Here is a 12,731-nt window from a genome sequence, read left to right on the forward strand (position 1 = left end):
TCTTTTCTTCTTGAACATCTGCTGCAAAAGCAAGATTGCTAAAGTCTGGCAAAAATTAGCAACGATTTATGCTGCTGTTTATTCTAAAAATAGGTACGAAATAAATACTTGTGCCTGGCCTCTCAAGTACATGGTCATCAAATAAAATAGATAAATAAAGATATTTTAAAGAGCATTAAACATTTAATAAATTTCCATTAAAATTGTCAACATAAGGAAAATGTGCTTTGTTCTCTCTAATCAATCAAAAAAACAATATCATTTTTTACATAGTTTCTCCATAATGCATTTCTTTCGACTATTTACGTTGAGGCAGGTAAAGTCTTCTCAATGTCTTATAATTTTATAGATTAATTTATCTTGCGCATTTTTCATGTAAACCTTTTTTTGTTATATATCGCTAATAACTTTTCTTTTAAACAGTTTTCAGTACGTTTATGTATTGGATATCTTCTACTCGATCAATGATTTCACGCCCGTATTCTTAAAAAGTACAACGATTGATTTTTCAATTCATAGTAATATTAATAAAAAAAAATAATCATAATAATGTTATGTTCGTCTTTAAAATCATCAACTTGTTCATATAAATTTAACAAATGTAAAAAAACTTAGTCTTAGTTCAATACCTAAAACTTAGAGACTAATTGTTTAATGAACAATTTGGGTTGTCTCAAGTATTGCAAATGTTTGCATGTCGCCCAATCCACCTGGAATAGCCTATTTGAGTGACCCCTCTAACATTAGACCACCAGAAGTACCGCCTTTGTTGATAAACCATGCATTCTTCTTAGTTCATTTGCACGAGAAGAATAATACATATTTTTTATCCTCTGTCCCTCTTACATTCTTATCCCACGTAGAAATGTAAAAGTAGAAATGAAAAAGGTTAACCTTCTACGTGTTTCATCCAATACAGTAACATTTGGACGATTATGTTCCATTTTGTGTGTTGTCTTGACACACCTTTGATATTCTCACCTCATCTGTAAATCTTTGTATTATACATCTGTGTACATTAATCGATACTTTCTACACATTTTCCTATAAAATCTTAAACTGATCCTATCAGTCTATGTTCTATATGCTCTCTGGGCCAAACCAGTACAACTACTCGCCAAATTTTTAGCAGACTCCACTTCCAAACCACACCCACTACCTTGAGTAATGACATTTTTCTTCTTAACAGTTTCTCTAAAAGCCTTTTTCTTAATGCCTGCACCTGAGCTGTAAACAAAATCTCACAGCTCTCTTTGCTAAATAACCTACTCTAAACGATTGCCAAGTCCTTTTGTCACCAACTTTAGAAACAAACTTCACATATTTGCCATGCAATCATTTTTCTAAAAAACTGTTTTTTCTAAGTTTTTCCTCGTGCTTCTTCAATACACTTTTCGTCTCTATGTACCATAGGCAATGAAGAATCCACTGGAGAAATCTATCTTCTAAATTTCAACATCACCTAAATGTTCTCAATATAGTGTCAATATCCTTCTTTTTTAAATTTTTAAAACCGTTAAACTCTTCCTTACTTCAAGCAACTATGGGAAACTATTTTAGAGCCTAAAAATCTCAAGCAAAACAACATAACAGTGGTCCCCATACCAAATTTTTTAAGAGAAAAAATAGTCCTTCTCTGCTGCCAGTAGTTTGAAATTCAGTGAAAGGCCACCCAATCTTAAAAAGTAATTCGAAAATAGTTAACTTAGACAATAGATGTACCACAATCAACATATTAACCTAAAGTGAACGATCACATCCTGGTAGTAGAAAATGTGGCCAGAACAACTGCCCCAACAGGCTATTGATAATGCATTTTTTAAGGTTGTGCTCTAATGCCAATGCCAAACATTTATAGATGTGCAATAAGATATAGATTCGCAAACCGTCTAAAAACATCGTAACAAGTCTTGCCAAAGAACTAAACGATATTCTGACGATGGCAATACATCAGGTACAAAAAGCGAAGACAAAGAGGAAAGAGTATATAGCAACAAGGATTGCGATTTATAAGCAGAATCAACAATTGCCAGTCTAATTATGAGAATTTATTTAGTTTAAAAAATCGTAAAAGCTTACGCTCCAGATGGTTTGTAAAGTAAGCTTTACAAATTGAATGATACATGCTCAAAACTGTTTAAAAGCATTTAGTTGAGGGCAAAATTTTTTTTAACTAGGCGACAAAGCGAAATGTGGATTTTTTGAATAGGTTTTGTTTCAACATTTTGTTATTTTTGCGGTTAAAAACTTCAAAAACCAAGCGCCTCTATAATTTTTAAAACAAGCTATATTTTTGAGAAAATTTTAGAGTTTCCAGGAGAAATCGCAAGCTAGAGCAATCTGATTGGCACTTTTTTTCAAAAACGTACACAAACCGCTGATTGGTTCGAAACAAAATTCCAACTTGTTCTACGCTGTATGCTTTATGTTTCATGAGCTTCTTTTTCCACTTTTTTTTCAATCTCTTCCATTCTATAATTGTTAGCAAACCGTTCTCAGTGCTAGTGAATTGGGGCAATAGACCTGTTATTAACCTCTCGTTTAAATACTTTTCATCCGTCCTTTCATCTTTTTTTTAAACCTCCTGTCATTCTTACACGAGTTCTATCATTGCATTCCCACAATGACATACTTTTGTCTTTTGTCCTCTAAAAAGTATTCTTACCTCACCCCTGTACCTTACTTACACTAAATTCTCTTTCATACACCCAACTTCTCATTTTTGGGTTTTATGCCTAATAGTTGTTAAAAGAACTCTTTTGATCCGTGAACTATATCCAGATAATACAACGTACTAATCTCATGTAAATAGTGGATCATTGCAGGCTCAAGTGATTGAATAAAAAGAATACAATTATTTGGCATGGAACACATGCTATAGATTGATTGAATATGTGTATTACGCTTTTATGCTATGCTTATATAAACGTTAGTTATTGGTCTTGAATAATCTGAGTTTTTTTAACCTCAAATTTTTCTGTTTTTAGATCCCAGTCTATTTTTATCACTATTATTTCTTGCAATGCAACAGTCTTTACAAGTTGTTCAAATCTGAAATAACCTTTTCATTCACTACCTAATCCCTTGGTCTCACTGGCACCACTTGGACGAGTACATATCAGAATAATAGTATTGTATACTTAAAATTGCAAATTTCTTTAAGACGAAACCAATTTACAATTGTCTACTCGGGATCGCAATTTAACAAAACAAGATATATGTAAAAAACTAAATAAAAAAAAACACACAATTTTTCTATTAGTTTGTGTCACTTGAATAATACCAGACTCACGAAAAAAGCCCCTCACTATGGGTCCTTGCATTTACTGCATAAATTATTATGCGCTTATATTCATTGTCATTATGATTTATTGCGCAGCACTAGTTTGATTTCTTTAAAATTTCAAAGACAAACCACAATTAAGAAAACCTAATTTCAAAATGATAAAACGATATTAACTTTCATTACGTAGTTACTTAATTGGTAATCTTAACGGAAACTTCGCTAGATTTCAATTTAATTAAGCATGACGACCTGCGATATTTTACTAAGAAAGCGACGAAGGGCGTCAAAATACACCCTAAACGATATCATTCGTCCACTTGGTATGTCCGTCTATCTCCGAAGATACAGAATAACAGGCTTGGACACTTTTCTGTGTATGGACAACAAGAGATCCTGCAAGGCCAAATGATCTTCTAGTATATATATGTTAAACTATGCTTTGCTCACAAAAATTTAAAGGATAGGCGATAAAGTTTGAAATTTGATGAAATCAATTTGCATTATGAAAATGATTTTGAACAAGTTAAGTTAACGAAACATGCTCAGTGCATGCTTTGTCAAAAGGCTATTCTTTCTTAAACTAAAATCAAATAAAATAACATTGAAAATTTTCAATTTTAAAATGCTTACATCGTTTCTAAAGTGGCCGAAAGAGTGGAGCGGCCGTAGATGCATCAGCGCCCCTATTCCTTCGGCCAAAAGGCATGAATATCAAAGAAGGCATCTTAAAGAATATCTATGGAAAATTTTTACATGGCCGTTAATAATTGGAAAAAAGACAATGAAAATATTAAATCCTCCGTAAAAGAGGATTAAATTATTTTATTTTAAATCCTCCGTAAGGGAGAAATTACTCCTTATAGTGTTAACAAAATAATAAAGATGAAAAACATTTTGTGATCTGATAACAACTATCTTGTGTTATTGGATCGCGACTAAAACACCACACGAGTAGATACTAGTGACATACAAGTACATACAAGTGACATTCGAGTACATCATGTACATACGACTGACATACGAGTTAATTCGACTGATATACGAGTACATACGTGTGACATACGAGTATATTCTAGTCACATATGAGAAGTAGCACAATTTCTTAGATAATACGTTGATGTTTTCATTTACTTCTGCTTGTATTTTTCTTGGCTCTGCGGAAACCATTTGAAGGATTTCAATGCTGAAGAGGTATTTTATTTGCATACTACATTCATTTGCATGTTTCGATTGAATTTGGTATCTGAGGTGGATTTACTCCTCAATTTTTGCATTGAAAACATTTATTATACGAAAGAAACATGAGCTAGTCTAGTAAGGAATAAATCGAATTGCACATTAGCTCACATCCATCCCTTATTTTATACTTTTTAAATTATTTATTTAAGTCTTTAAGATACTGATTTTGCAGTTGAAAGACTGAATTACATCATGTATAACTTAAAAAAAATAAAAGTAATCCGGAATTGTACGCATAATATGACACATACGTAACACAGTGCAACTGTCGTTCAATTGAAATATGTATAACGTACATTTATTTTATACAGTACGTTTGCAATGCATTATTTAATACGCTGAGTATTTGGTCGCTTTCATAATATATATTTCCGCAAGGTGAAAGTGTCTCAAAGTTTACTTTATAGCATCTCCAGTGCAAAACTACTGTTGATTAAACCGTTTTATATATTATGACATTACGCACAACAGACACCAAATTCAAATGAAACATACAAATGAATGTAGTTTGAAAGTAAAATACCCTTTCAACATTTAAATCCAGCAAATGGTCGCCCCAGGGTCTGGACAAATACAAGCAAAACTAATTGCAAATATACATGTATTATTAAAGAATTGTGCTACTTCTCATTTGTGACCAGAATATACTCGTATGTACTCATATGTACTCGTATGTCACTCGTATGTACAACTTACCTGAACACTAATTACCTGGTCGGGAAAATCCCATCCAAATTATTATATTTTATTAACGCGCGGCTGGGTATCAAAAACATGGATGCCGTCAAACCAAATATTGCAAATTTTTTGGGAGAAATAACGAGGCCTCATTGAATGAAAAGTTTTGCACTCCCCCAGAATAGTTTTGAATTTCATATTTTTATTGCGTGCTCGTAACAGCAAGTTTTTTATTTCAAAACTTTCTTTCTAAAATGCCAAAATATTGTGCGGTACCTGGTTTCCAAAATAGTACAGCAAATGAGAAGTTTTCAATGCACCGGTGAAAAAGAAAGAATATAATTTTTATGAGTGTACTTATTGCTTTTACAATTCATTGCCGTCGCTTTTTTGCATTTGCGTTTTCTCTGTTTTTGCAATCGCTTTTTTCGCTTCGCTTTCTTTAATATGTTTCCCATTTTAATTTATCTTTTATCATGGCAGTTGATGTTTATATTCGATGGTTTATATTTGTTGTTTTATCAACGAGTTTCACTTACACTCTATTTGAAAACTATCTTTGGCAGGCAAAAAGTAACAGGAGCTCATTTTGTTTGATAACAATTTAACATGACGATCAAAACAACACAATTTGTGTTGAGGTTTATTAAATGAGTAAAATGTGTGGTCCTGTATCAAAGAAAAAATACAGAACGAAAACTCAATGAATCGTTTATTAAATGCTTTATTTTCAATTCGTATGGTTTGTCAACTATTTATGTAACACAAGACTTATAAACATATCACCATTACTTTCACTCCAGGTATAGTAAAAAACTGCATAATAATATAATGGGAAAATATCCAGCTAGTTATTTATTTAGGTGCAACAATACTCAGCAAAAGTAAGCTGAGTCTAGAATTTAGATGGCTGAATAAGTAAGTAGACGACACAACTGTCATATAATGAGCAATCGGGATTTGGCTAACCAAGCTAAAAATCATCAAAATTGAAAACAGTCATTACATTTTTTGTCTTATGAATACGTGTCTATCAACTCCGCCATTTTGCACTGATTCGATAAACAGAACAAGTACTTCACAGCCGCGTTTAGAAATAAAAAGTTGACCACCAACCCCCCCCTCTAAAAAAATAGATTGTATTTTACAATTTACATACGATACTCAGTTTTCTAGTACTCAAATTAAGCTCAGCCGCAGAGAGTGAATGATAAAAATAATTTTTCAATTGAAAGTTTTTCACCCAAAATTACCTTATGTCATCCATGTTTTTGATACCCGTGTCCAGACCCCTTTTCCTCTCTAGGTAATTTAAAAGAACTCAATGGTATATACTCGTATGTCACTCGTATGTACTTGTATGTTACTCGTATGTACTCGTATGTACTCGTGTGGTGTTTTAGTCACGATCATGTTATTGACGCATTTGAGTCGTGTCTAACGCTTATTAACGAATTTCTTTGTAAGAAAATAAAAAGATTACTTCGTAGCTGATTTGTTTGTAGGTTATTTATCATGAACTTAATTGTTGAGAAGGATCGAAAATAAACTTGTTCGCTTTGCTCACTTGTTAGTGTTTATTGTCCATTTCAGTTAACTTTTCAAATGGCGGTTGCCAAGTTACTTTCTAATGTTGCCAGTTACATTTCCAAATATGGAATATTCGATTTGAACTTGTCAACTTGAGTTGACAAGTTGTGTACTTGAGTACTGAAGTTGTGTACTTGAGTACTGAAGTTGTGTAGTTGAGTACTGAAGTTGTGAACAAAAGTTGCGAAATACTGGCAAACGCGAAACGTCTTTGTACCCTGTAGACATTTGGCAATGAATCCGTTCAGTAAGCAAGAAAAAGCTTTACCAATAGAAGTAAGAAATGAAATACTTGAAATGCGGTTAAATAACGAGCGTTTGACAAATATTTCGAAACAACTACATCTACTGTATAAGACTATATCAAATATAATAGATCTATGGGTAGACACTGGTTCTATTGCACCTCGCCAGAGCTAACGTGATGTTCGAACAACGCGTACAGATGACGTTATTAAATTCACTGAATATCTAAAAATTATTAAACCATCTATTTACGCAAAAGAGATTCAGCAACACCCAGAAAATAACAAAGTTTGCCTTCCATCAAACATACCTAGCAGGTCATCCATTAGTAGAATTTTGAATAAAGATCTTGTTTACTCTTACAAGATAATAAGTCAAATTCCTCGAGAGACAGAACGGCCGGACGTTAGGGAGAAGTTAGAAGCTTACGTAGCAAATATTTCCATTGATTGACTGCACCGTATGCATTTCTTTGATGAGTCGTCTGTAGTTGTTACGAGTGGCAACAGACGTCGAGGGCACAGTATGCAGGGTACTCCTGCATTTAAAAACCAACTATACTCTTCTAGGGCCACATTTACTGTATATTTATTACATAATGCAAACGGCGTATCGCATTACAACACTCTTAGAGGGCCGTCAAACGGATTACAATTGCTAAAGCTTTTCCTTGCTTACTCAACGGTTCATTGCCAAATGTCTACAGGGTACAAAGACCTTTTGCGTTTGCTAGTACTTCGCAACTTTAGTTCACAACTTCAGTACTCAAGTACACAACTTCAGTACTCAACTTAAGTTGACAAGTTCATATCGAATATTCCATATTTGGAAATGAAGTTGGCAACACTAGAAAGTAACTTGGCAACCGCCATTTGAAAAGTTAACTGAAATCGACAATAATCCTTCTTGTGTATAACAATTGTACGCACTCACCAAAGATATACATGCCTTTTTATCTCATAGAGTCTATGACATAGACAAAAAGAAGCGTGGATTCTCAGGTTAGGAGTCCGATAGATGCGTGAGTCGGAATCGTATAGATTATAAGTAAATAATTTTTTTCGATTTCTTTGCCGGGTCCTCACGATCTACATTAATTTCAATACAGGTTAGCCGATATAATAAAGTAATACAATGATGAAGCTTTCGCCCAGGTTAGCATGTGGTAACTGTCAGCTGCACTATAGACTCAAATCCTTTTTATCCCAATGAATATTGCGCGTCAAATTACGCGTCAGTTAAATCATGCATAAATTAAACTCAAGTGCTAAATAATTATCCGTGCAGTTTGTCAGCAAGTCAAAGCGCTTTACACTGACGAACTTAAAGCAGACCACAACAAGTACATTATAACAAAATCTGTGTAAAATAACTAACTTTATAACATAATGCTGCATTGTCATTGATGCTCTTATCGTGGTCTTTCATAAAGCCTGAAATTTTCTCTTTGTCTTTATAACGCTCGATGAGTCATCCAAGTACGGTAGTCGTTTCTCGATGCAATACATGCCAACCAAAATCATCAAAAGTTTCGTTTCATAAGGCTTTGTTATGCAAGCTTAGCTTTGTGCTTACACGTTAAAATATTTTTTCTTATATTTTGCAAAACATTCCAGTCATTACCTTTTCATAAGTGGCAGCCCATTTTGAGTAAAGATTAACCACATCTTGTTGGGGTGTGCTTGAAGTAAATCGTTTTAGACGTCTGAAGCATTCATTTTCATTCGGATCCATTAATATTCGTTTTTTATCACAAATTCTGCGAATGTAGGAGTGTTACGTGTGTTGTTTAATGTTTATGTGATACACGTGTAGTAAACGGATACATCAATAGTTATGACGTCGCAATAATTTAATTTGTAAGTAGAATTGGTAAGAAATTGACAAGTTGACAGGAATTATAATTAGGGAGAGGGTGACCAAAAAAGAAAGAAAAGAGAACGGAGATAGTATTAACAGGAAAACAAATTAAAATTTTCGGAAATTAAAAGATATTACATTGGCGAAGAGGAAAGCAAAAGCAATGGCCACAATACTCAGTATTTTACATTCATCGCTTTTGTTAGAAATATAAAACAATCGTTATAGTTTAGTTGCGTGACGGAATGTAAATTTGATTACTGTCAACCAATGGAGATAATAGGGCAGGGCATGCTAATAAAAGTGTCATTTTTCTTTTACGTTTAATCGAGATAACTGTTTGTAGTGAGTTTTGATACATTACAGGAGTTATTTGCATAAGCGAATAATAATTTTATGGCTTCCGCGGGTTAATTTGTAAGTTAAATTGTAAATAGGAGATATGTTAATGAGGGGGAAACGAAGAGAGGGCGGGACACACTCTTAACATATACAAAAGTACTGGGAAAGTTTGTTACTATTTACTCAAAGCAGTCCGCGTGCTAAGGTCATGGAGTCCAAGGTTCATTGCGATGGAAACCAAGGCTCATTGCGGACGCTGCAAGAGAAACAGGCTGTTTGCTACAAGTATTTGAATTTTGTTCACATGCACATAGTGTGATTCACGTGCACAGGTGTTAGCTACGGTGGCCAGTATCTGCAATTCACAAATTAATTTGTCAATGCACAAACATTCCCTTAAATTCAAAAACAATGTATATGATACTAAAATAATGTGCTAAAAGCATAACAAATTTGCCAAGATGCAAATCAAACTGAAGTTATAAACAAATTGAATATTGCAATGCAAAATAAAACTGACCAAATGCACGAAACCAGTTATCGCAATGCAAAATCAAAGTTCAATAACAAAGCCTACCGGTCATATCTACAGAAGACTAGGAACAAGAAATTTTAGCCGGGGGGTTAATATTGTAAGAAGAGACTCAGTTTACCACATGATGGTTTACCATTGGTAATTCGCTCGTGTTTTAACACATTTGAATTATAGTCCTGAGAAGGGCTGTTTTTGTTCTTTTTGACTGACGTTTCGACAACCTTAGCGGTAGTCATCATCGGAGTCAAATGAGGACGACGTTTTATTAATATGGGGCTGATGGAGTACAAGGGAGAGGAGCCCAAAAGAGTTTTTAGAAAGACGTTTCCAGTAAAAGTTGGAAAAACTATGAATTATGATGAGGTGCGGCAGGCAGCTTTAAAGAAATGGGAAGATTATGACCGTAAGTTTACTCGTGATCGTGGATATATTCTGGTATATCCAGATGGTAAATTGGCCAATACTACTCCAGGCAGTTCAGAAACGTTTACGGTGTGTAAATATAAAGAAGATCTAGGCAAAGCATATTCACGAATTGCTTTGTATCTTTGCCCAGTGGGTCCATTGAAGGAAAGTAGTGGCGGTGAACTTCCGATATCAAAATATTTTTAAAGTGAATATGAGGTAAATGACGAATATTTGGTATATGATGAAAATAATGAAGTCTTACAGCCTTCAGATGTCCAACTAGGTGCTGTTCAAATTGAAGATGACCATGACGTAATTCAATCATGTTCTATGGAAGATTTTATGTAAGTAGTTTTCTATTGATTAAGCTAAAGTTTTTATTTTACATGTATCAATGTGCTTTTTATTATGTTACATGATAATCCATAATCATGTAAATTATAGTTATTATTGTCATATACTTAAATATATTATTAGTTAAATAGTTAGTGATCTTTGTAAAATGCCTTACTCATACATGCATGTGTATGATAACCACAATAACAGGAAAAGCTTACGTATAGGACGTGGTCAACCTACTGACCACAGACAACTTACAGGACGTGGTTAATCAACTGACCACAGTTTAATCCTACGTCATTGTACAATCACGTATAACCCGAGAATCGAAAGCTGTAGTTATGTTGGTGCTTAGTAAAAGTCCACATCAGAAGAAAGCCTCATGTAAAAGAAAACGAACTATTTACGAAAACAACCAAAGAATCCAGATATATATCCTATCCATCAACAAAAGAGTCACTGAAAGCAGTTGTCTTAGATAAGTTTGAACATTTACACATTCACATTATAACGTTTATATCAAAATTATTAGTATATTAAATAAATATCTTAAGAATTGACAACAACTTCTCCACTAGATTTTACTCCTTTTGTTACGAGCAATTGAACCAAAAGCGGCCATTTTATTATTAGTCGGGACGTTCGTAACAATAAGGCCAATGGGTTTTGATGAGAGCAAAGCTGTTAAGGAGGCCATAAGGAAAAGCTTAGATCAGCATGAATTTTCAGACAGTGGTCAGCATGTTGACAATTCCAATGAAGAAAAACAAAACTTAGATCACAAAACTGTTATGCACCCTATAATAGAACATGCCAAGGCTGAATTTAAAGGAGAGCTTCGGCAATTTGTAATCAGTAGGCTGAATATTTGGGATACAACAGAACCATACTTCAGGCGAAAAGGCTTTTTGAAGCGAAAAGGCTTTTTGAAACGAAAAGGCACACTGAATGTCACGTTTGCTGCTGTTCAAACTGAAGAGGAAGAGGATGCGATTTATAATGGTGGTCCTTGAGAGAGCTTTTCACCCAGGGTGCGAATTAGTTGAGAAAAACGATGTGCAAATTTTTCGACAAAAATTTTTTCCAGAGGCATAATCAAATGATATTACATTAATTATTATACTGTACTATTTACTAAATTAATATGTTTAGAACGTATTATTTTTATAATATTTTATCAACGTATACATATTTACAAGTTATCATGTTATAGTACACGACTAGTCACTTTCTGACGAGTCTTGGTCCGAAAAATAAGCATGTTTGCTGCAGCTTGATGCGTCTAACGTATCGACTTTCTTCTTTTGCTTCTCTGGGTAAGCATGGCCTCCATATCCAATTCTTCGTTTCTTTTGTTCATACTACCGCTCTGTTGCGGTAGCTGGATCATAATCTTTCACTAATGGAACCTTCTCGCTAATTCGTAACAGACTGTCCAATATTTCTCTTGACATTCCGTTACGTAGGTGTGGCTTCATTCTGGCCATTGTTGAGAACATTCGCTCACCAAATTAACTTCCTCACCAAATTAACTTCCTCACCTGGCCAGGACTGGGTGTCTATAATTGGACAAAGGTGTTTGTAAACTGGTGTCTCTTGAAGATCACTAAAGCGATTGCCCAAACAGAGGATAATCGCATCTATCCACTCTTGTCGTTGTCCCGCAGCTCCATTTAGTGCACGGGGATAATTTGTGGGCACAACACCTTGATACGAAATCTGGTTCTTGTCGTCTCCAGTAGGTTTGCAATCCTTCCTAAATTTATCGAAAGTAGCCTTGCCAAACTTACTAGCTTGAAGCTTGACCATAGTCCAGTCAAATTCCTTGATTCTCCTTAAAGCTTTAACTGCATCATTGTCGTCAGTTTGTAGTCCAAGAGACAAAACACGCAAAGGACCAATATGTCCACAAAGATAGAAGCATACATTGGGCAATGAACGTCTTTCCGTTTAGCTAGGGAAGCCTTCTGCTTTTGGGCTTCAGGTGAAGTAGTTGCGGCCTACATAAGAAACAAAAAGTAACATATTACATGATATTAAATAATTTAATAAAAATGCTTATTACTGTTATTACAGGCAAACATTATTCGGGAAAATTTAAGGAGGCGATGCAAATTTGATGGAAAACAGCAAAAGGTGAAAAATTAGCAATTTTTACCTGTTCAATATGCTGCATATACATGCCGTAGTTCTCCAAGAAAACCTTCG

At 34.3% G+C, this 12,731-nt stretch overlaps 1 protein-coding gene across 2 annotated transcripts in view; it reads right to left on the reverse strand.

Annotated features, from left to right (window-relative positions):
- The window catches only part of LOC124458531 (methyltransferase-like protein 27), a 36,964-nt gene that overhangs the window by 1,391 nt on the left and 22,842 nt on the right, over window positions 1-12,731 (reverse strand). Inside the window, exon 1 of one of the 2 annotated variants that reach the window (XM_047008523.1) lies at window positions 8,663-8,874. The exons of the other annotated variant lie outside the window; for it this stretch is intronic. Coding sequence (XP_046864479.1) covers window positions 8,663-8,773 — 111 coding nt within the window. The 5' untranslated portion in view covers window positions 8,774-8,874. Of the gene's footprint in view, window positions 1-8,662; window positions 8,875-12,731 lie in introns of those variants that run through there. 2 annotated transcript variants of the gene reach the window in all.

The sequence above is a fragment of the Xenia sp. Carnegie-2017 genome, unplaced genomic scaffold (genome assembly GCF_021976095.1).
Source record: "Xenia sp. Carnegie-2017 unplaced genomic scaffold, XeniaSp_v1 HiC_scaffold_6, whole genome shotgun sequence".
In the NCBI taxonomy this organism is placed as follows: domain Eukaryota; kingdom Metazoa; phylum Cnidaria; class Anthozoa; order Malacalcyonacea; family Xeniidae; genus Xenia; species Xenia sp. Carnegie-2017.